Here is a 25300-nt window from a genome sequence, read left to right as displayed (position 1 = left end):
CACCCCGGGCCCTTTCAAGCCCTGGCAATCGTCATTCTACTCTCTCTGAGGTCAGCTTTGTCAGAGGCCACAGATAAGTGATTTTGTGTATTTTATTTATCTAGCTCCATCAAGTTTATTTCATTTAATAGAATACCCTAAAGCTCCTTCATGTTGCTGCAAATGGAAGAATCCCTTTTCTCCCTTCTGTTTGAATAATACATGCACACACACACACACACACACACATACACACACCATATCTTTACTATCCATTATCCATGGATGGACAGTTAGGTGGTTTCCATATCTTGACTATTGTGAATAACTATATTGAACACAGGGATGTAGCTATTTTCTTGAAGTTCCGGCTTTATTTCTTCTGAAGGATACCCAGACATGGGATTGCTGGATCACATGGTAGTCTCATTTTAATTTTTTGAAGATGCTTCATACTGTTTTCCATCACAACTGAACAACTAACCTGCTTACCAACTGTGCATGACTGGTTCGTTCCCCTTTTCCCTCTCTTCAGCAACACTTTTTATCTCTTGTCTTTTTGATAATGGCCATTCTAGCAGGTGTGAGGTGGTAGTTCCTTGTGATTTTTTTAAGATTTATTTATTTATGCTTGCAGAACTGGGGTACAGGCCAGAGGTGGTGGGGGAGAGGAGTCATCAGAGACAGAGTGGGGAGTGGAACAGGCAGATTGACAAAGTACACTGCTGAGGGGAGCACTCCATGTGGGTCAGCTTCTTGACCGGGGATCGAACTCATGTTGCAGTGGCTTCGGAGAGCTTCATAATGCGGCGCTTTAACCCATTGCACCACCAGGGAGAGCCCAGTTCCTTGTGATTTTGAATTGCATTTAGTGATATTGAGCACCTTCTCACGAACTTTGGCTATTTGTGTGTATTCTTTGGACAACTGTTTATTTTGAACTTGTCCATTTAAACTCTCCATTTTAAATTTTTGCTATTGAGCTGTGTGAATTCATTATATATTTTGGATGTTACTCTCTTACATATGATTATATACACACATATGATTTTATATTTATACATGATAATATATATTATCATACATGTCTCTCTTTTCATTTTCTTGATAATTTCATTTGCTGTGCAGATGCTTTTAATTTTGATGTAGCCCCGCTTAATTACTTCGCTTTTGGTGTCATACCCAAGATATGTCAACACCAATGTCAAGATTTTCCTATATTTTCTTCCATAAGTTTTATAGCTTTTGGTCTTTTGTTTAAATTAAATATTGGTTGACTTTTGAGAGGAGTGTAAGATAGGAGTCCTATGTTATTCTTCTGCATGTGACTATCCAAGTTTCCCCAGCCCCATTTACTAAAGATGCTATCCTTTCCCCACAGAATATTCTTGGCTTTCTTGTCAATATTAGCTGGCCGTAAGTCTGAATGTTTACTTGTGGGCTCTCGGTTTTGTGCTATTAGGCTCTGTGTCTATGTGGGTACCATTCTGTTTGGGTTGCTACTAACTTTGTAGTGCAGTTGAAAAGCACTACAAAGTGCTTTTCAGGATTGCCTTGGCTATTCAGGGTCTTTTCTGGTTTTGTACAAATTTTAGACATTTTCCTATTTCTTGTAGAATGTCATTGGAATTTTGATATGGATTACATTGAATCTGTTGATGATTTTGTGTAGTATGGACATTTAAACAATGTCATTTTTTCTGATCTATGAACAGAGGATATCTTTCCATCACTCTGTGTCTTCTTCAACTTCTTGCCTCAAAGTGTTTTTGTTTTAAATGTAATGCTCTTCCACCTGGGATAAATTTATTCATAATTTTTAATTGTTTTTGATACTCTTATGAATGGAATTGTTTTCTTTATTTTTTTGATATTTTGTTGTTAGTATATAGAAATACAATTGATTACTAGTATGTTTTTTCATATCCTGAACTTTTTCTTAATTTGTTAATTAATTCTAATATTATTTTATGGTAGAATATTTGGTTTTCTCTGTATAAGATCATATAATTTGCAAATAGTCTATCTTTCAATCTTTCTTTCCAATTTAGATGGTAATTGCTATGTTTAGGACTTCCAGTACTGTGTTGAATAAAAGTGGTTAGAGTAGGTATCCTCGATCTTAGGTGAAAAGCTAATCTTTCACCACGGAGGATAATGTCATATATGGGCTTGTGATTCATGGCTTTGGTTATATTGAGTTTCAATCCTTCTATTCGTTGAAATTTTTTTGTCAAGAACAGATGATATATTTTGCCAAATGCTCACTTTACATCTGTTATTTTCACTATTAATGTGATATGCCACATTTATTGATTTATGTATGTATATTCTTGCATCTCAGGGGTAAATTTCACTGATCATGATATATGATCCCTTTAATATGTCAATGAATTGCTAATGTTTCACTGAGAATATTTACATGTACATTCATCAGGGTTATTGACCTATAATTTTCTTTTTTTTTTGTGCTGTACTTCTCTGGCTTTAGTTTCAGGGTAATTCTGGTCTTATGAAATGAGTTAGGGAATGTTCCTCCTCTTGAATGTGATCCTTTGGAAAGGATCAGCATTCTTTTTAAAGTGTATGGTAGTATTCACTAGGAAAACCTAGTTCTGAGATCTTTGTTGGGAGTTTTTAATCATATTATTTATAACTGATCTGTTCATATTTTACAGTTCTTCATTATTTAATACCGGTAAGTCATATGTTCTCAGGAATTTATCCATTTCTTCTTGATTATACATTTTTTTGTTTGTTTGTTTGTAGTAGCCTCTTATTATCTCTTGTATCTTTGTGGTTTGGTTGGTATGTCTATTCTTTCATCTGATTTTTTAAAAAGATTTATTTATTTATGCATACAGAACTGGGGTACAGGCCAGAAGTGCGGGGGCAGTGAGAGGCTTCACCAGGACAAAGTGGGAAGCAGAACAGGCCAACTGACTAAATACACTGCTGAGGGGAGCAGCAGATGGGTCAAGAGAAGACTGCTGGGTTGGGAATTGAACTCATGCTGAAGTGGCTTTAGCTTCTTAGTGCTGTGCTTTAACCCACTGCACCACCAGGGAGGACCATCTTTCATCTGATTTTGTTTATTTGAGTCTTCCCTTTGTTTGTCTTGTTTTAGTCTATTAAAGTTGTATCAGTTTTATCTTTTCAAAACTTAGCTCTTAGTTTCATTGATCTCTGTTTTTCATGTAATTTATTTCTGTTCTGATCTCTGTTATTTCCTTCCTTGTGCTATCTTTGAGTTCAGTTTGTTCTTTTTTTGGTTCCTTAAGGTGTAAAGTAAGGTTTTGTTTGAGAGCGTATGTTTTTCTTAGTATAGGAATTTATCATTATAAACCTCTCTTGGTGGACCCTCCCTGGTGGCGCAATGGGTTAGGGCACAACACTGCAAGTTAGCCAAAGCAGCTTCATTTCAGGCTCACTCCCCCATCCCAGAGGGGACCCACATGGTGTGGTGGACCTCTCCTGACCCTCCCACTGCTCCCCTCAGCAGATGGTTCTATCTACCTGTTCTGTTGCTCTGGTGAAGCTTTTCAACACTCCTGTACCTCTGGCTTATACCCCAGTTCTGTATGAATAAATAAATCTTAAAAAAAAACAAACTCACTTCTCTTGGAACTACTATTGATAGGCCTCATAGGTTTTGTTATGTTGTGTTTTCATTTTAATTTGTTTCAAGATACACTTTGATTTCCCTTTTTATTTCTTCTTTGACTCAATAGTTGTTCAGAAATATGTTGTTTAGTTTACTCTTTCTCAAACCATCAAATATACACACTTGTAGTACACATCACATAATATAGTACACATACAATTATATGTATATATGTATATATATATGTGATTGCTGATCATATATAACTGTTATATCTTTTTGATAAATTGACTTTTTTTATTAATATATAATGACCTTGTTGTCTTTTGTTATAGTTCTTGACTTAAAATTTGTTTAAGTCAATGTATGCTGTAACTAAAACTATCCCTGTTCTCTTTTCATTGGCATGGAATATATTTTTTTAGCTTTTTATTTCAGCCTATGAATGTCCCTGAAACTGAATTGAATGTTCTTTGTAAGCAACATATAATTGGGTTTTGTCCATTTCTTCTTTTATGTTTTCTTTCTTTTATTATCTTCTTTTTCATTGAGGTAACAATGATTTACATCACTATTTGTGTTTTAGAAGTACAAGATGCCCCCTCAGGTGTTGTTACTACACTACATCCACTACTAAAACACTCATCATTCAGTATCATAGTCCATTTGTACTCTCTTCCCACACTTTTTTCACCTCATAACTTCTCCCTCTGAGTTCAATAGTCAGTTTTTTCTATTTTTTTTACACAAATTGTGTGAAATTTTTCTCTCTTTCTTTTTTTTAAAGATCTATTTATTTATGCATACAGAACTGGGGTACAGGCCAGAGGTGCTGGGGTGCTGAGAGGCTTCACCAGAGACAGAGTGGGGAGCAGAGCAGGCAGATCAACACAGTACACTGCTGAGAGGAGCAATGGGCAGGTCAGGAGAGGTCTGCTGCGCCATGTGGATTACCTCTGGGCCAATGATCGAACTTGCATTGAAAAGGCTGCAGCCAGCTTGCAGTGCTGTGTTCTAACCCTTTGTGCCATCAGGGAGGACCTATAGTCAGTTTTTTAAGGGCTAATCCTAGTTTGGTTTATTTGAAACTTTATTTGATTTATCTATATTTCATATATGACAAAATCTAGTATTTGTCTTTCTCTTCTGACTTACCTTATTTATAATAATTTCCTTATTATTGAGAGAAAGTGAACATTTTGGAAAAGTTGTGTTAGGCTATATGTAAAGAAAAATCCTCAAAAATATTCCTTTTGAACTAATAAGAAAATAGAATAATTTCTTCCAAGTCCATGTATATTTGCATTTTCCTAATGATAAATTATGATTAACATTTTTCTCATGTGTGTGTTGTTATCTGTATGTCTTCTTTGGGGTTGTACCTATTTATTATTCCATTTTTTGTTTGGGTTATTTGCTTCCTTTTTATTGAGTTGTATGAGTTCTTTGTAGTTCTTTGATATTAGTATCTTATCAGATATGTGGTGTGCAAATATTTTCTCCTATTCAATAAGGTGTCATTTTGTTTTAGTGATAGTTTCTTTTGCCCTGCAGAAGTTTTTTAGTTTGATGATGCTCTAGTTGTTTATATATATATATATATATATATATATATATATATATATGCTTTCCTTTTGCTGGAGATGAATCCCAAAAGGATCTCTATGTCATTAGAGTATTTTCCCTATAACAACACACATTGAAGAAATTCAGAGGATAATAAGATATTACTGTTAATATTTGCATCCTAATAAGATCAATAACCTAGAAATGGATGATGGAAGAAATGGATGATGATTAGAATTATGCAATCATCCAAGACTGAATTGGGAAGAAATAGAAAATCTGAATAAACCAATCACGAGCAAGAAAGTGGAAACACAATCAAAACCCTCCCTCAAAGTCATCTTCATAAGCAAGTCCTATCAAGCCTTCAAAAATTAGGTAATACTTACCCTGCTTAAGCTCTTTCAAAAAACTGAGAAACAGGAAATATACCTAGATGTCTTTTATAAGACCATCAGTACTTTAAATACAAAGCCATACAAAGAAAAACACAAAAAGAAAATTACTGATGAATTTCCCCAATGAAATCAGGTGCAAAATCTTTGACAAAATCTTAGCAACCCCAATCCAACAATATGTTAAAAGGGTTATACATCATGACCAAATGGGATTTATACTAGGGATATGAGGGTGGTTCAATATCTGAAAATAAATCAATGTAATTTACTATGTCAATAAGTAGAAAGGTAATATCCCTATGATATCAGTAGATGTTAAGACTGGATAAGATTCACCACCCATATATGATGAAAATCCTCAACAAACTGTGGATAATTGGAATATTGCTCACCATTATAAAAGCCATATATGAAAATCCAAGGCTAACATCACTCTTAATGGTTAAAAAAATTGAAAGATTTTCCATTAGACCTGTGTAAGGCAAAGATTTTCACTTTTTCCACTACTAGCCAACATTATTGGCTGATGACATGATAATATACATAAAGAACCCTAGACTCTACCAAAAAAACTAATTGAAACAACAAATCAGTGCAACAAAGTGGCAGGTTATAAAATCAATACCAAATATCAGATGCCTTCTTATAAGCAAACAATGAACTAGAACAGGAAGAAATTAAGAAAATGATCCTAATTTACAACTACACCAAAAAAAAAAAAAAAAGGTACCTAAGAGTAAACTTAGTGAAGGAGGTGAAAGACCTATGTGAAGAAAACTATAAGACATTGTTAAAAGAAAATGGCAAAGACACAAAGAAATAAAAAGATATTTTCTGCTCATGGACTGGAAAATTTACACTATCAAAATGGTAATCCTACTTAAATATGTACAGGTTCAATGTAATCTATATCAAAATTTCATTTCAAATGGAATTCTTAAAAGAAAGAGCAACCTTTACTGATATTCATAGGAACTTAAAAGAACCAGAATCACAAGAAAATATTGCCAGATGAGCAAGAATGGCAGGATCAAGCTTGTAGACTTCACCCTGTACTATAAAGCTCCAGTAACTAAAGCAGCATAAAACTGGAACAAAAACAGGCACACAGACTGATGGACAGAATTTAGAACCCAGAAATAAACCCTTATCTATATGGATAGTTAATCTGTGGCAAAGGAGCCAAGAACACATACTGGAACGAGGAAAGACTTCAGTAAGTGGTGTTGGCAGATTTGGATTGCTATCTCCTCAAAGACTGAAACGAGACCACTGTCTTATACCACACACACAAATCAACGCAAGGTAGAGAGAAGAACTGAAACCAAAAAAAACCCAGAACACATAGGATTTAAAAAATTTTATATTGCAGTAATGTTGGAATTGTCTGTAATTTGGAATTATAGGGTCATTTCTCCCCTCCTTCACCCTTTTGGTGCTGTTACCATGGGTCTTGTTTTTTAATCCATTCCATAACTCTATGTCTTTTGGTTGGAGAATTTAATCCACTTACATTTATATTAGTTATCGGTGGCAAGGAGATCCTCATGCTATTTACTGTTTTCTGACTTTTTCTTTTCTTTTTGTGGCTCCCATATTCCTTCGTTTTCTCTTGCAGCCTTCCTTTGTGGATTGCTGATTCTCTGTAGTGTTATGCATCAATTCTCTTTTCTTTATCTTTATGAATCTACTGGAGGCTTTTGCTTGGTGGCTTACAGTATCATATCATCTTATAGATATAATAAATGATTTTATGCTGATAACAACTTAATGTGTGGATGAGTGTGACTCCTCTTGGTTCTCTCGGAATGTGGTGCTGAACTTCACAGTTTTCAGAAAGGCGCTTTTTTGTTTGTTTGTTTGTGGGTGAATGCCAAATTGTTGTTGAAGGGGGGCAGACATGAACAAGGGACATCTTATTCAGCTGTGATGCTGGTTTTGCTACTATATGTAGTTTTTAGTAAGTTCTTAACACTGCACTGCTTCCTCTTCTGTATAATGAAAAATTTGTCAATATTGCAGCTGAAGATTCTTACAACACTGACATGCCATGAATTTAATTTATTCTATATTTCTACTATGAAAACCTTCAATGAAAATTTTTGTGAATGGTACCTTTACTTATATAATAGTGAGGCCTCTAGTTACAGGAAGCATAGACCAGATTTAGCTTAAGGAGACTTTATCTAAAGCATATGGGGAGAGGGATGATGCGCATCTTTAGGGCAAGAATTGAACTGGATTTCCAGAAAGGATTGGAACTAGGAAAAACACAACTTTGAAGGATTCCTCTCTACTCACCGAGCTTACATAGTTGGAGGATGGGATGGTTGGTTTGTGAACTGGGCCGAGATTCCTAAAAAATCCTGTCCACCTAGGTTATGGTTTACTTTGGGGAGATGGTTACAGAAGTAGGGGAATGTGGGCTTGTCCACAGATGTCTGCTCCTGAGGGGGGCATTATGGAAGGCTTCATGGGTCAGGAGCAGGAGAATGTGGGTATACAAATGCCTAGTGTGTGTGTGTGCACGTGCGGTGTGTGTGTGTGTGAAAAACTTGCCCTGGATGGATCACACTTAGACAGACAGCAAGCCCATCTTCTGGAGTCTGTTTTTCACGGCTGAGCCCCACTCTTGGCCATGACTCCCAGTAGAAAATTTCCAAGTGCTTATTCTTCCAGTTAGCCCAGTAGAGAAGAAGAGACTAAATATTTCTGCTAATAAGGAAGCCTCAAGGTAGAGTTTGTGGATGTGGCAGGACTTCTGGTCACACGTAACCATAAAGGAAGGTGAACCTGTAAACCAGGACTGGGGTGAAGTAAGGGAGTTCATCTGAGTGCAGGATGGGCTGCCTGGTTCAATTTCAGTCTCCTTATCTCTTGGTGAAACTTTTTCATCTTTCTGCAGCACAGTGAAAGTGCCCCTCAGCCAGGAGCCTAGGGCTCTAGTCTGCCTTCAAGATGGTGGGTGAAGGCCCCTACCTTATCTCAGATCTGGATCGGCGAAGCCAGCAGAGGTCCTTTGTGGAGAGATATATTCCAAGCCTGAAGACCATGATTCCAGTGAGACCCCATGCAAAGTAAGCCAGGAGGAAGACTGGAGGGAAGTTGAGGACAGAGCCACCAGGTGTAATTTCCAGCCTATCCATCCATCCATCCATCCATCCATCCATCCATCCATCCATCCATCCATCCATCCACCCATCCATCCACTTATCCATCTCCCTATCCACCCATCCATCCATCCACCTACCCACCCATCCATCCATAGAATACATACATCTATCCATATACATTTATCCATTTCTTTACCATTCACTTTTTGATTCCTCCTGTGGAAAGGTTAACCTCCTTAGCCTCAGGCAGGATAGATACTCACTTTGGGGCCTGTTTCTAATTGCTTTGTGGAGATGCAAGGTAAAGGAGTGTTTTAGAATGACAGGACCTTGGAGTTAGCAAGTACTGGTTTGAATCTCTGCTCTGCCACTTACCAATTGTAAGTCTTTGGCCAAGAAATCCAACTGCTCTATGCTGGATGCTACTTTCTATAACACAGAATCATAACTACCCCAATCATCCAATTCACTGAGTTGTGATGATTTTATGAGGCAGTGTATGACTTTATCATAAAAACCAACTTTTAGGGAATGTTTACAATATTCAGGTACATAATACTTTGTTAATGTTGTCTTAGTTGGGTGCTCACCCCTACTTGGCAAACCCTGCACTTCTCACTGCAACCCCCCCGCCTTCTTCTAAGAGCAAAGGATGTGTGTCTGATTCTCCTAATGTCAATTGCCAGGCTTCCATTTCCTCATACTAATTGAAGCAGTCACACTCTTTCCCATGAGTAAGTCGTGAATTTTGCACATTCGCAAATGTTCAGTGACTGGCTAAGTAAATTCCATGTTTTGGAGCGTTTGTCAATTTTTGTGATGTAAATACTGCTATCCTGTCCACTTTCAAGTGGCCAGTGTGATGTCACTGCATCCAGATCAGGTCGAGAGGCAGAGGGCCCCTTAAATACAAGTGTGGTCTATCTCCCCTCCAGACACGACAGACTAAACAATCTACACAAGCAGAGGGAACAGTAAAGTCTAGTACCATCTAAAGTGATGTTTGGACTATTTACTGCCTCTACTTTAAGATAACTTACTTAAATGTATGCAATTTAATTGTCACTATTGGTGGTGTTCAACAACGTGTAAGCTCCCTGGTGTTTTCCCAAGCCGTCTGAACTGGCACCAGCATCCACTACTCAGAGGGCTTTCAGGTCAAGCACAGGGCTGAGCTTGACAGGGCTAGGCATGACCGCGTTAGGAATCCAAGCCAGGGAGGCGCGGTGCTGTCCCCAGTCTGACATGGAGCGTCCTGCGTGCCTTAGGCTGGCCCCCAACCCCGTGGATGATGCTGGGCTGCTCTCCTTTGCCACATTCTCCTGGCTCACGCCGGTGATGATGAGCAGCTACAGGCACACACTGACCGTGGACACCTTGCCTCCGATGTCCCTGTATGACTCGTCCGACATCAACGCCAAAAGGTACAGGATAGGCTGGGTCACCTGGGGAGAGGAAGTTGCCCATGGGAGGGCCAGTGGCTCTGTAGGCTTCGTTTCCCCACGTGGGAAGTGACACCTATGGGTCCGTGGCCATTCTCTGAGATGGCGGCTGCACTGGCTGGATGTCTTGGCCCAATCTCTTGGGAGCTGTGGAATGGGGAGGAAGGTGGAGAAAAAGGACTGTGGAGAGCCATGACTGAGGCTCAGCACTTTCTGGCTAGGCTGTCTGTGGCTCAGCAGGAGCATTGTGTCAGCACAGGGCTGGCGGGCTCCCCTCTACTGTGTGCTGGGGGGCCCTGGCGGGCTCTGCCTGTGACTCCAGGCATCAGACTTTATTTCACTTTAAAAATCATTATCAACCTTTTCTATAACCAGGTGCAATTTGGTTGAATAGAAACTACTGCTATTTGATGACTTTGACTTGCAAAAATATAAATTTTACTGACTCAGCCTAGTTCATAGTCTTTATTAACATGTCAAGCAACAGAAGCATAGGCAGTGGGGAAGCCCCAGTTCTGCTGCCCGGAGCTAAGTGCTGGTAAGTAAGTGCAAGGTAGAAGTGTCTCGAATGTTTCTACCCTCATTAAACATCTCCAAGCACATCAAGGCTTCTTTTCCTCCTTGCTCTTGCCTCATGTTTTTCTTTTATAAACAACAAAATAAGCACATGCCTTAGGTATGTTTTCAGGGAAGAGTTGCTGTTTTCTGGTAACCATTCATCAGACTTTTTCCATGTCAGTCCCAAAACAGCAACCTCCTTTCTAAGAGTGACATTGAATGTGGAGGTTCTATGAACCATATTGCCTTACGCAGAGGGGAAGTTCTCAGAGCCTCCTCTCGGCACTTCTTTCTTCTGGAAGTGTCTGTACCTTTGGCCACATGGGGTAAAGTGGAACACCTAGCTGGAGTATGAGCTCAAGGATGGGGAGCTCAGGTCGTGGACTTGCAGGGCATCTACAACTCCGCTTCCCGCCTCTGAGCACTGCAGGAGCCTCTCCCAGTGGTGGTTTCTAGATCCACAGTATGGAGAAAGTTGCCAACGAGCTGAGAGATTGGGGCAGGACCAGTGTCGGTGGAGGGCCGGACTGGACTGCCTTCTCTGTGGATGTCCATCTTTATTTAACATTTCCATTCCCCCAACACTCACTCAGGCCTCTCCTCTTCCAAACCATGCCTGTCCCGAAGTGACCTCATCCACTCCAAAGACTTCCAACACTAAGCACATGCTCACAAAAGCCCCACGAGTGTCTTCAGTCCATGACTCTGCTCAATTTGTGTGTCCAGCGGTTGGTGGGACAGCTGCATCTGGTGACTTGTAAGCTGTTTTCCTGATCTCATGATGATACTCCTCTTTCTCTTTCCCAATCTCTGTAAACTCCAAAGTTGTTCAAACTGGACCACTGGCACCTTTGACCCCCTTCTCTTTTTCTCTCATTTCTACCTCACCCAGAAGACCTGTAGCTCTCTGTTCATCTTGCCTTCAATCCAGTGCCAAGTCACCCAGATGCGGTCTCCTGTGGCCTCTCTGCTCTTGCCGTTTTCTCTTCTGTGATCCATTATGCTCACAGTAGCCAGCACGCTCTTTTAGATAGGTAAAATGATCTTGTCACATCAGCTTAAAAATCTGCAATGGATTTCATTGCACCCAGAACGAAATCTAAACTTCTTTCCTAAAACTTTGAGATTCCACAAGATTTGACCCCTTCCTCACTTCCTCTGGGTATGATGTCAACCCTTCTCCTTTGCTTGCCATGCTCCCATCTCATTGGCTTTTTCAGATATTTGAAATGAGTAAACTCTTCCCTGCCCTGAAGAGTTTTCTCCTGATTTTCTTGTTGCCTCTGACTTATATTAGATAATTAGGACAGATATTAGAAAATTAAGGCCTAGGAAGAGCCAGACACCAACTTGGGCTTGTGTCCAGACTTTGGTGCTGCCTCCCGCATCCCACCACCCTGGAAAGGAGAGACCCTAGTTTGCTTGTCTGGAGCCACCGCTCTGGGATGAGGGTTGCACTAAGCACCCTTGCAAGGTGTGGCCATTGGAGTAAATAGCCAGGAGAAACACATGTTCCTTTCCTGCTTCCTGTTCTTTTGCCACAGGTTTCGAATTCTTTGGGATGAAGAGGTAGAAAAGGTTGGGCCTGAGAAGGCCTCTCTGGGCCGGGTGGTCTGGAAATTTCAGAGAACCCGCGTTCTGATGGACATCGTGGCCAACATCCTGTGCATCGTCATGGCTGCCATTGGGCCGGTGAGTGGGGCTGGCCTTGTTCTGCCTTGTCTCCTAGGCCCCAGACTGGCAGAGAACACCATGCCTTACTTTCTCTCCGAGCTGGTGACTTCAGCACACTGTCATTATCTTTGAGCTCCTCGGGGGTGAATTTTCATAACGCTAATCCTCGTCAAGCACAGCAGCCACAGCCACTGAAATTAATTAAAAAGTTTGCCTCATAAAGTCAGCTTGCTGGCATTAGCCGAGGCCTCCTCTACCAACCTCAACCCCCAGTGGCCTCTCTTCTCTCCACCGCGCTGTTTTACAGACGGTTCTCATTCACCAAATCCTCCAGCAGACTGAGAACATCTCCAAGAATGTCTGGGTTGGCGTCGGCCTGTGCGTAGCGCTTTTTGCCACCGAGTTTACCAAAGTCATCTTTTGGGCGCTTGCCTGGGCCATAAATTACCGCACGGCAATCCGGCTGAAGGTGGCCCTCTCCACTGTGGTGTTCGAAAACCTGGTGTCCTTCAAGACGCTGACACACATCTCTGTTGGTGAGGTACGCTGACCTAGAGGCAGTCTAACGTGGCAAAAATAAATCCCGAGTTTCCTGGGTGAGCATGAGAAGTGCTTCCCGGATGGAGCCTCTGGCTCCCTTTTCATGTCCAACCCGTCCAGTCCCAACTTCCTGCTAAGGGAGGTGGACGAGACGCAAAACATAGATTGAATTCAGGGAAAGAGGGTCCCATGCAAGTTGGAAATGTGAAACTATTCAATGCACCTTAGGGGTAACTTCAGCTAAGCCTTTTGGTGGTCGTTCAGGATACTGAAGCAGTGTAGACACACTCTCAATGAAATCAATTGGTCATTCAGGATACTGAAGCAGTGTAGACACAATTGGCCAATGGAGCTGATAATTCTGGGAGTGAAGTATGTGGACATCCTAATGAAGACCATGCTGCTAGATTTCACAGCTGACATTTCTTAAGTCTTTAATCAAATTTGGCAATCAAATTTTCACTCTTTGTGCAAGAAAGTTTCCATAGTCAGGGAAACCTCAGGTGGTGTGAAGGTGTGAAGTAAGGAAAAGGACCTGCTCCTTTCTTATAGTTGCTCTATAAGTAAAGCATCCATTATGATGGATTCATCCATTATCTGGATTCACAACTGATCCAGATTCATTTGTGTGTGTATATATTTATTTACACGTATATTTATTTTACATAGAGGTGAATAAATTCATCTTGTGTGTATATATATACACACACATATACACATCTATACAAATGCACATATACATATATACACATATTTTTATATATACATACATACACACACGCACGCACACAAAACAATGTACTAAACAAGATGTATTTATTCACCACTATGTAAAATAAATCCACAAGAAGACAAACCAGGGCTGGCATGGGGACTTCTAGATCGCTCTGTCTTCCTTCATTACTGTCCCAGCACATATTTTCCATGGTTTCAGATGAATGCAGGAGGTCTGGCTGTCCCAGCCATGGTGCAGGTAACTGATAGGAGGGACGAGAGAAGGCGGCCTGGGTTGATCCCTTTAAGCATTCTTCCCTGAAGTCCCATGTTGGCTTGCATGTCATGGAAGTTAACGCTGTCAATTGCCACACTCCTTTGACAAAAGGAGGTGTAGTCTTTTACCTGGACACGTCACTGTCCTGAATGGAGCAGAGTTGGACTAATAGGGAAAGAGAGCTACAGAGGAGGCAACTAGCAGCTTCTCCCGCGTGCTCTTAGATGGCGATGCTGCTCCTTAGTCTTTCTTCGTTAGGATTCTCAGTTCTAAAAACTGTTCTCTCCAAGGCCCCACCAGAGTGCCTCATGCTAGTCCCCTGATGCCTGCCTCCCCATTCCCTTTAAGGCCGCTCCCTTCAGCCCTTTGGCCACTCTGAAAGCCTTCAGTTGAGGAAAAGGCTGGGTGGCCCTTCTGAAGTCTAATCCATGCGCTTTCTTTTCAGGTGCTCAATATACTCTCAAGTGATAGCTATTCCTTGTTTGAAGCTGCCTTATTTTGTCCCTTGCCAGCCACCATCCCTATCCTAATGGCTGTTTGTGCCGTGTATGCCTTTTTCATTCTGGGCCCCACAGCGCTCATCGGGATATCTGTGTATATCCTATTCATCCCCATCCAGGTAATGGCGGGTATTTGCGGTTATGACTTTTCTGCTTCCCTCTCTCTCTGAGCTGGATAAAGGCTTTATCTCTAGGACTTTGACTTGCAGCTGGTGCCCCCCACTTTGTACCTATAGATGTGATTTCTTTTGTTGACACACTGTAGTATTTTACAAATTGGATGGTGAAAGCCTTCCTGGAGGCTGAGGCAACACTCCTCAGCTGGTCAGAGGCTCCAGTACGCCCCTTGCCCATCACCTATATGACCCCTCCAGAGGATCGCCCAGCCACATCAGCTGCTGAAGCTCAAAAGAGGGGCACAGCTGAGAATCTCAGGTCCACTTCCCTTAGAAGTTTCCCTGGTACTTAAACTCCAATCTCGGGTTTGCTGGACAATGGCCACTTAGCAGTTCTCGCTGAACACAGTGTCTGTAACTTAATTTCAGATGTTTATGGCTAAGCTCAATTCAGCTTTCCGACGATCAGCTATTTCAGTGACCGACAAGCGAGTTCAGACAATGAATGAGTTTCTGACCTGCATCAAGCTGATTAAAATGTACGCCTGGGAGAAATCTTTCACCAACACCATTCAAGGTAGGAAGAGCAGTGGCTACAGAACCTCTTACCCTGTAGACTGGGTTCTTCTCAGGGGTTCTTAAGGTTCCTGGGGCCAGGAATTTCAGAAGAGGGCAGAGGGAAACCTCTGAGCTGCTCTGCAGCCTTTTCAATCAAAAGGATTACTGAGATTTTATAATAGACCCAGGCATTTGTTCTGGTGAAGCTGACGGCTCAGCAGGTGAGCAGGTGAGTAACATATTGTTTAGCTTTTACTGGGGTAAATGAATGCTGGCACTGATACTCGCCGTCTGCAAAAATACTGCACTAAAACAAGAGCAGAAGAGCTAGCTTCCGCTATTTTCTTGACTTAAGATATCGACATGTACATTCCCACCCCACACGTCTCTCCCTCACCTGCAGCAGCCTAGCGAATGAATGGTTTGACGTTCTTTGGGCAGGTATAAGGATCATATAGAATTTTTTTTTTCAAAAAGATGATATTGGAACTATTTCAATCAAATATAAATGCAAATATAATTGTAGGAACATTTACATAATTGCTGACATAGACTCAGGTGGTTGGCCAGTTAATGATCTGAACTACTGTTACAATCGACTCTCTAGATCTACAATTACACTTTTAGAGCAGCGTGTAATTATGCCTGACGCTGTATATCTGTGTGTTTAGGGCGCGACTACAGAATACCTGCATCCAGGCTTGCCAAAAGAAGTGCTTCAGTTTGCGTCATTGGTAGCCTTCTGGAACCTTCTATCAGTATGGGGTCCTTCCTCATACATTGAACTCACCATTTGTCTGACTTGATTCTACTAGGCTTAATTTAGTTTAACTCAATAAATATTCACCATGTTTCTATTATATTCATGACCTTGGAAAATACAATGTGATCAGGAAAATGATTTTTGCTTTTTTTTTTTTTAAAGATTTATTTATTTATGCACAGAACTGGGGTACAGGCCAGAAGTGCAGGGACAGTGTAAGGACTTACCGGAGACAGTGGGGAGCAGAACAGGCAGATTAATGAAGTACACTGCTGAGGGGAGCAGTGGGCAAAACAGAAGAGGTCTGCTGTGTCATGGAGGTCACCTCCAGGGCTGGGGATCAAATTCATACTGAAGGGGCTGTGGTTACCTTGCTTTGCTGCATCCTAACCCGTTGTGCTACCAGGGAGGGCCCCGATTTCTGTTTTTAATTAAGGGAGGATGTGCACACCAGGCTCAATAGCTCTGAGTCTTCCTCCAAAGTATCTCTGGATCCTGTCTGTTTCTCTTCTTTCCACAGACCCCATCCCATCCCATTATCCTCTCCCTTCTGGACTATAACAGAACTCTTAAATGCAACCCTCCCCCACAATCCCTACTGTTCTTCCTTCCCTAAAATCCATTATGCACATAGCAGCTGGCGTGACCTTTTAAAAATGTCAATTAGGTCTTGTCTCTCTGCTGTTGAAAAAACTTTAGTATTTTCTTATCAAACATAGATCATTCAAATTTAGGACTTTTTAATGACACCCACGTTCCTTCATGTGGCCTTTAGGTCCAGCGTAATCTGGTCCGGCTACCCTCACTGACCTCATCAGATTTTACTCCATCCCCTGATAACTCTACTTGAGCCAAATGAACACTCCATCTATTTCTAGAACATACACACTCAGGACCTTCCCTCTGCCTGGAACACTCTTGTTAGATATTCATGTCTTGACCTTGGGACTCCTCTTAATGGCACTGACACGAAGAGACCTTCTCTCCCATAGTCCTAAGCAAGTCAACACCCCATCAATTTCTCTTAACTTCTTCGCCCTATTCATTTCTCCCTTTATGTGTCACCCACTACCATTTATAATTCTCTTATTTGTTTATTTCTTTAGTGTCCATTTCTCTTACTGGAAGAGTTAACACTCTGTGCACTATTATGATGTTTTGACCAAATATACTTCTCATATAGAGTTGGATTTTATCCCTGCTTTGTGGTTTATTGCTCCCCAAACTACTGGAATTTCCTAAGTGTTGAGCGTGATCAAGGTGCCTTTTGTTATGTGAATAAAGTGGCTTTTGGAAGCACCAGGAGAAAAGACCTTGTATAGGCATCTGGAGCTTCTAGTCCATCCCAGAACTTCCTCTCCCAGGAAGAGGTGGTTGGGGGAACTTCTGCACTGGTGATCACATGCAGGTGCTGAGAGAATGGCACCCCAGGAGAATGAAACCTTGAGCCCTTCCCCTTAACTTTCCCTGTGCATCTCTCCCACCAAGCTGTCCCTGAATTGCATCCTCTAATAAATTGGCGATTTGGTGAGTAACTGGGTTTCTCACTAAGTTCTGTGAGTTCTCACTGAGTTCTGTGAGCCGCTCTAGTGAATTAAACCTCAGGAAGGGGTCCTGGGAATTCTTTACCTAGAGCCTGTTAGAGCACTGATAATGGCCTGGCCTTGTGACGGGAGTCTGAAGTGGTGGGTGGATTGGGAGACCTTCGCCTGCGGAATCTGAGGTTACCTCTGGGGAGACAGAGTCAGAGTGTGTTCACGTCTCAGACGCCTTGCTGGTGTGAGAATTGCTCATTGGTGAGCATGTTACAGGGCAGGGAGAGAGGGGCACCAGTGAACCCCCAAAGCTGCCTGCTCCAATTAGGTTCTGCCATCTGCTGCATCAAGACAAAACACATAAGACCTTAATGAAAAGGAACGTTAATACAGTGAGTATACAACACGGAAGACAAAGGATATAATGTCTAAATCAAACACCTGAAGTGACCCATCCCCTTGTGGGCAAAAGTCCACCCAAAAGGGATTGGCCCAAAGCAAGGTCTGAAAGCCTGCCACAGTTTAAAGTACCCTCTGGCTGGGACCCATAGAAAAGGGTCAGGAATGGCCAGACAAGTCTGGAAGTAAAAGAGCAACATCAAAATCAAGATCATCGCTGCCAGTCAACCAACCCACGGGTATCTCACCCACATCTGCCTTAGCCAGTCCAGGGCCAGGAAACAAGCCCGGTGTCTTCCTCCCATGCTCGCTGCTCCATCAGATCTCCTAGCTCTCCGTCCTGCTTCCTTCTTCAGATTCTTCTCTCTTCTTTTTTTTTTCTCCCTCTTCTCAGCTCCACCCTACTTCTGGGTGGGGCAGGGAACCTGGAACTTCCCCCAGGGGAACCTGTTACAAGCAGAGGCCTCCACAAATACCACCTGGAATTACACCCAGAAGCCCTATTTTCCCTGTTTTTTCCTATGTTCCCTTGGCCCAAACACAGCTCCTGGCATGTAGGGAACATCTGCTCATGCACGATCATGAGTGGAAAGTGCCACAGACGAAACCAGGAAGCCCCATGGGGTAAGCGGCAGGAGCTGGAGAGAGCAGGAAAGTCGCGTGACAGAGGTGGCCTTGAGGAATAGCAGGGTTGGACTCAGAGGGCCATGCAAACCCCTTGGGCAGGAGCACAGGCCTAGAAGTGAGGGGAGAGAGTGAGCTTGGGGGGAAAGGAGGTAGTAGGGTGATTTAGAGATGAAGGTCGTGCAGCGAGCAGACCGCCCAGCATCTGAACGGCAAGTTACTAAACCTGCCAAGACTTGCCTCTCCCATCAGAAGGACAGAGTGACTTGCCCTTGTCCTCGGCGGTGGGAGCCCCCAGTGAGGAGACTGCGTGGGTCTCAGAGCCCTGGGCACAGAGTGAGCACCCCGGGGGTGGTGGGCAGGGGTTGGGGTTGAGGACTTTAACCACTGGGAAGGAGGCTTTGATTAAGTCGGGAGCAGCGGCAGAGTTCTTGGCCTCACCTGGCTGAGGACAGGGAGGCCTGCCTGTGGCTCTGTAGCCTTCCCGGGGGTCTCTGGGCCAACAGATGGAGTTTCCTCGACCTTACTTCATTAAAAAACTTTGACCAGTTTAAAAGCAGATGTCTGGAAAAAGTCCAGATCTCAGACTTCAAGAGAGTTGACTTCTGGTGGCCTAAGCTGCCTGCATGGAGAGGTCAGGGTCCTTCCTTTGAGCACATGCACCCCAATCTGCACCCCACAACCCGTCCTCTGGTCTTACTCTCTGCCCACTCCCTTCATCTGCGACTCTCGTCTGGGCCCTGTCAGCTTCTGGGTTAGTCCTGAGACACAGTGCACGGGGACTGGCAGGGACCTTGACACTCGGCAGTGAAGGAGCAAAAGGCTGGGCCCTAGGGGTGTGTGCCCGGCTCTCTGGTCCCTTTGGGCTACAGGGCTGTGGGCTTGGACTGACTCCACCGTACTCTTTGCTGAGGATGAAGCAGGGATCGTATTTCTTTAATGCTGGTGCTTAACATGCCAAGTAAGGTCTGGTTTTCCAAATGTGGCTGGTTTTCCATTTTGCAGACATAAGGAAGAGGGAAAGGAAATTACTGGAGAAAGCTGGGTATGTCCAAAGCGGAAATTCGGCCCTGGCGCCCATTGCCTCCACCATAGCCATCGTGTTGACCTTCTCCTGCCACATTCTCCTGAGACACAAACTCACCGCCCCGGTGGTAAGCACCATTCTCCTGACTTAGGTTTATGCACCCCACCTCTGGCAGGCACCTGGTGGGAAGCTCTGCCACATCTTCGCTGGCCGAACGCCCCCTCACGTGGCCCTGGCTGTGCTAGAACTCGACCTTGACTATCACAAACACACGCGTACTCGCCTGGGCGGACAGGAGCCAGGGTAGCACCCTCATCCTTCTCCAGTCCGGGTGGGGGCTGCGGGAGCGTCTGCGCATGCTCCCTGGGTGGGGCAAGGGCGGGCACAGGCTCACGCGTGGATGCTGGGCTCCGAGTTCAAATCCACCCCGCTACCTTCTAGCCAAGGCTTGTGACTGTCTCCTGCCATGGCTCTGTACATGGGGGTGACAGCAGGTCCTCCGGCGTGAGGACTGGACGGGCCTTTTCTGTACCACGCAGAGGACAATACCCGGTGTGGAGTAAGCGCTGACTGAAGTATCTGAGGTTCTTGTTAGCTCACTTCTCACTTTGACCGCGTGAGTTTGGGTTGAAAGCCTCAGAAGAAAAGGGGTGAATGTGATTGCTGAAGTTTTTTGCAAGGGGCCTGTGCGAATTAAAGACTAAGAAAGACTCACTGAGAAAGGTGGGTGGGGTGGGGGAGCCAGTTCTCCCCGGCTTCCATAAAGAAGCAGAGAGCTAGGACATTAAACTAAATGTCTAAAGGGCAAGGACATGGAGGAGAGAGCAGAAGAGAAATAAGCCAGTGGGATTATGCTAGGGGAAAAATGGCACTAAAATCAAGGATTTAAAAAAAAAGATTTAAAATCTTTTTTAAGAGTTACAAAAAATGGGGTACAGGCCAGAGGTGCAGTGGATGAGAGGACTCACCAGACAGAGCAGGGAACAGAACAGACAGATGTACTGAAACATACTGCTGAGGGAGCAGTGGGAAAGAAAGGCGAGGTCTGCTGTGCCATGTGGGTCACCTCCCTGGAAGGGGGATCGAACTGGTGCTGCCATGGCTGTGACAGCCTCGTAGTGCTGTGCCTCAACCAGTGGTGCCACCTGGAATGGCCCCAAATCAAGATTCTTGAGGAGAATGTGGGGAAGGTTTGAGAAGTCAGGCAGTTCTTGCCTGGGATCTCTTGTGGGGCTCTGAACTGTCCTCTTTGCGAGAGACTTTCATTTTCTCAGGTCCTCGGTTTCCTCTCACATGCTCTTCCGCCTCCAGTAGTCAGGAACCTGTAGCTAGTGATTGGCATAGTGCACTGAAGCCCAAGTGGTTGCAACTGCATCATTGTCACCCCAAACATCATTCATTTTTTTCTGCCAGCCAACACACCATGTAGGTTAATTTGCAGCCATATGTTAGCACTTTCTAAAATGATACTGTAGAAGAAATCTAGGCTGAGAACAGATCCCCAGAAAGCAAGAATTGTTTATTAAGTCAGATTCCCTTGCGGTAGGTGGCCTCTTCTGTTAGGGCCACAGCCCTGATTGAGGTCAGACCCCCACCCTGTCACCTGTCAGATGGCCCATGAACTTTGTCACCCACAACCTGGTTTTCCGGAGCCTGCTTTGGGCAGGGGGAGCTGTGATCCTGGGGGAGGGGTTTGTATTTATTCACATGTGATGGGAGCATGCCTGTTCCTCCTTTTAATGAACTGTCTTGGAGTCATCGAAGTCTGGGACCCGTCCATGGAACCCTCCGGGTTGTCAGCGGAAGTTGTGTTACAATCTACTGGGTCGGTGAGGAGAGGCCACTGATTACAGTTGGACAGATGATGGATGGAATCTGTGTGATAAGTGCACACAGCTCTGGGGCACGAGTGGCATGAGGGAACTTGTTTTCAACAAGGCTACGTGGTGTGGGCACCTGCCAGGCAGGACTGGTGAGGACGGACCTGGTGAAAACAGGAGGGGCTTTTCGGAAGGACAGCTGGACAAAGGCCCCAAGTCTTCCCTGGCGAGTGTTCTGACTCCCTGGGTGTGAGAGCCAGCGGTCACTCTCAGGAGCCCACAGCCATCCTGGCCTAAAAGGGTGCTGGCCGGGAGTGTCTGCCTGTGCCCTGTGACTGGTCGATATGAAGAAGAGGGTTCTGCTTCTGAAGGGTTGTATGGCTGCTGTAGCCATGAGAGAAGCAATGATTTTTGAAAATCTGTGCAAGGTTTTGGGTGGGTGTTCTAGAATGTGGTCTGGACGGAGATTTCCAAAGGCTTCAGCTGGAAGCCTTCCCCACCTTCTCTCTGGATTGAGAGAAAAGTGTATGTTTCCTACCACTTTGATGAAAACCCAAAAGCAAGACAGGTGATGTATTTCTCTCCCTAATTTGCCATGCCATGATTCCCTGAAATGAAAAACATGATCTCTCTGAGAATCTCACCCAGCGAGGTCACGATTTCTCATCTCACCAAGTCCACTGCCCTGGATACAGAGGTTCACAAAGGCGGCATGTTATCCTAAGCCTTATGCCTCCTTCTGTTCATCAGGTATTTAGTGTGATCGCCATGTTTAATGTCATGAAGTTTTCCATCGCAATCCTGCCTTTCTCGGTCAAAGCGGCGGCCGAAGCCAGTGTCTCTCTAAGGAGAATGAAGGTATAACTACCACTGGGTGAGTAGGAAAGATAGAGCTCATTTTTGGGGTGGAAAGTTCTTGGATTTGGGGAAGCTATGCCATCCCACTGAAGACTGTGCCACTGGTTTTCTGGACACTGGGAGATCGTACTCCCCTTAGTTGGCTCAGTAAATGGATCTGGAGGAGGGTGCTCTATTCTCTCAGTAAAAATGAGGTGGAATCTCCATGTGGGGATATAATGGCACCCTCTATTCAGTCACAAATCTTGTGTCCTTCCAGGAAAGAATTTGGGTTTGCATTCCATTATCCCCCAATTTTGTGCCTGCTTTGTCTCCTGCAGGATGTGTGGTGATGGAGTGTTGTGCTCATTTTTTCATTTATTCACTCATCGAAGATTCACTGTGTAGTTCCTATATACAAGACTGTAGGGAGTACAGCTATTCTAGAACCTCCAATCTAGAATAGGACCAGGTACCTCAGCAATGGCTCCGATGGCACAGATACAAGAGGGTCAGGTGGTTGTGGAGCTCAGGCTGTGGAAGGAAAGGGAAGAGGGTGTCACTCAACAGGACACCATGTTCAGGCATCTGTGAGTCGAGTGATGATATTATGCAACCAAGCCAGAAATATGGACGTTACTGTAAGCGTCCAAGGAGCCTGTATTCCCCCACTCCCTCGCCATCCACGTCAGGAGCCCTGTTGAATGCACCTCTTGATTACTGTGTTCCCTCAATTTATGGAGGCACCTTCGACCAGACTGGATTGAACAGAATGGAGAACCGACAGCAACACATTACTTGCATATATTTAAGATCAGATGTCAGACTAGAGGGGTGATGCTATTTCTTGACTCCTTGCCCTGTGGCCAAAACCTTCATTCAGGGCCTCACCAATTCTCAGCTCAGCTGCCCAGGGACTATGAGCCACTCGTCCTTTCCCATGTCCTCCGCAAACCCAAATGGCTCTGAACTCTTAGCTATCAGTACATTGGTCTGAATACTCATATTCACCTGTTTGAAATCCTTGAATATCCATATTCCCTCCAGGACCACGTCTGACCCTTCCAACTTCATGTTTTACTTTGAACTCTGATCTTTTTTTTTTTTTAATTTTCTTACGTTGTTGCTCATTTCTGTACACTATTTGGTTTCTCCTCCCAGCTGTGGTCCCTGTAGTTTACACACCAAATACAGGGTGTGTAAACTACACACCTGGCCCTCCTACCTCCTCCCTTGATGTGTACCTCAGATCTGTGGACAATTTGCAAGTTTCCTTATAGTTGGAATAATGGGGAACTGAGCAAAAGGTCAGGAGAAAGACAAACGTTGACCTCCGTCATTCTGGGTTGTCTTTTCCATTCCCCCCCGCAGCTGACCCTTCTGCTTGCATCTCTGGGCTCTCTGCCAGAAACCTTCAGCTGCTCCTCCCAGCCTTGTCTGGTGCTGGGACAGCACAGATCCAGCTCAGACGTCAGTGACAGGGATTTGCAGGATGGGGACTCAAGTGTCCCTTAAAGTTCTTGACCCCGTCACCTTTTACAAAGATGATCTGTATGTGTCCCCATTTCTCCCCAGACTGTGATGTTCTCAAGGACAGAAACCTTGCTAGTTTATATTTGCATTTATGTTGTTTGCACCAGATTTTAGCACAGGGAGCCAAGCATTTTGTTGCAATGAGCTGAGTGGGGTTCTGGGACCCTTGGTGACCTTGCTTTCATAAGCACAAATGCCAAACATACCCTGAGAGATGGGTGAAAGCTGGCTATTTTGGGCAGGATGGGAGATGTAGCTGGGGTCAGCATTCTCCAATGTGGGTGACCCACATGGGCCTTGCGGGTAAAGAGACATCTGTCCTAGATCATGTGAGCTCGTGGGCTATTTCTGCAGCAGTTTGTCCTGGGGGAATAGCATCAGAACCTCTTTCCAGCATGTCTTAGGTAGACTTACTACAGCTATGAGTGGGGCCAATGGCAGGTGTATCGGGGTGATTCTTGCAAATGGATGATGTCTGTCAAGTTAATTTTGTCTTTTTAATCTTAGAAAATTCTCATAGATAAAAGTTCCCCATCTTACATCACCCAACCAGAAGACCCAGACACTGTCTTGCTTTTAGCAAATGCCACCTTGACATGGGAGCAAGAAGCCAGCAAGAAAAGTGACCCAAAAAATGTGCAGAGCCACAAAAAACATTTTCTCTGGAGACAGAGGCCGGAGGTGTATAGTATGAGTTCATCAGCCCAGGACATCGCTGGCCCCAAGGAACAAAGAAGCAGCCCCAAGCCGGCTCTGCACAATATAAACTTTGTGGTGAGAAAGGTGGGCATGTGTCCCAGTAACGTGGCCTCTTCCTCCCCCCTGGTATTGCGTGGCTCTGGCCTTCTCATGGCCTGAAGCCACTGTTTCACCAGTGGACATGGTGGTGGGCTTCTGCCCAAGTGGTTTTCGTCTCCTAATTTAACAACTGTACAAAAGCAGTAGAGACATTCTCTTTGAGCTTATAAGGTGGTGGCTGTGCTCGTACTGACCTGCAAGTGCCAAAGGAGTTGGGGCCAGCCATAACGTTGGACAGATAATCCCCGTCTGGTTCAAAATGCTTAGTTCTCGTGAAACTTTTCGGGCTCGTTAGTGTCCCACTGGAGTGCTCTGGTCCAGAATGGTAACTGATTGCTATGAGCAGGCACATCACTAACTCTTGAACTACCCCAGTGACCCTCCAAGGTAGGTACATAGCTGGGCCTCCTTTAGGGAGGCCCCACGGGCAGGCTGCTCACCAGCAGCAGAGGAGGGCTTCACTCAAGGCACCCCCCAGGTGTGCTTTTAACCACCATACAGCACTGCTTGGGCAGAAGCAAGAAGGACGAGCTGACCAAGGACAGGCCAAAGAAAGCCGCCCGGTGTGTGCTGACAGCTCAGGTCTCGGGCTGGAGTCTGCAGAAGAGGCTTTGCTTGGGGAACGCCCGTGGTTTCCTTGCACCAGAGCTCGGTGGCAAGCTGCGAGGGCGGCAGTGTTAATTTGCTGCACGAGGACTCAGCAGTAATCTTGTGCTCATATTTTAATTTTGCATTTTGTGGACTCACCCTTTCCCTGTGTGAGCATCAGGGAAGGACAGACGTACTTATTATGCCACGCTGAGCTAAGCCGTTGCTGTGAAGCAGTGCCCCAAGGCTACCTGCTATGTAGTCATCGGGAGTGCCATGCAGTCGGTTGCGTGGCTTTGAGCTCTGTTTGCTGAGGCCCCGCTGGTTGTGATGCCCG

General features: G+C 44.3%; 1 protein-coding gene across 1 annotated transcript in view; it reads left to right on the top strand.

Annotated features, from left to right (window-relative positions):
- The first annotated feature begins 8457 nt into the window (after positions 1 to 8457).
- Positions 8458 to 25300, top strand: part of ABCC12 (ATP-binding cassette, sub-family C (CFTR/MRP), member 12) — a 53876-nt gene continuing 37033 nt past the window's right edge. The window contains exons 1-9 of the mRNA XM_004690144.1: positions 8458 to 8624; positions 9929 to 10084; positions 12205 to 12352; positions 12642 to 12875; positions 14311 to 14484; positions 14911 to 15058; positions 19366 to 19514; positions 21958 to 22065; positions 24085 to 24360. Coding sequence (XP_004690201.1) covers positions 8506 to 8624; positions 9929 to 10084; positions 12205 to 12352; positions 12642 to 12875; positions 14311 to 14484; positions 14911 to 15058; positions 19366 to 19514; positions 21958 to 22065; positions 24085 to 24360 — 1512 coding nt within the window. The 5' untranslated portion in view covers positions 8458 to 8505. The remainder of the gene's footprint in view (positions 8625 to 9928; positions 10085 to 12204; positions 12353 to 12641; positions 12876 to 14310; positions 14485 to 14910; positions 15059 to 19365; positions 19515 to 21957; positions 22066 to 24084; positions 24361 to 25300) is intronic.

Source organism: Condylura cristata, unplaced genomic scaffold (genome assembly GCF_000260355.1).
Source record: "Condylura cristata isolate star-nosed mole 26May11 unplaced genomic scaffold, ConCri1.0 scaffold00028, whole genome shotgun sequence".
NCBI lineage: Eukaryota > Metazoa > Chordata > Mammalia > Eulipotyphla > Talpidae > Condylura > Condylura cristata.
This window is presented reverse-complemented; position numbering and strand designations above follow the sequence as displayed.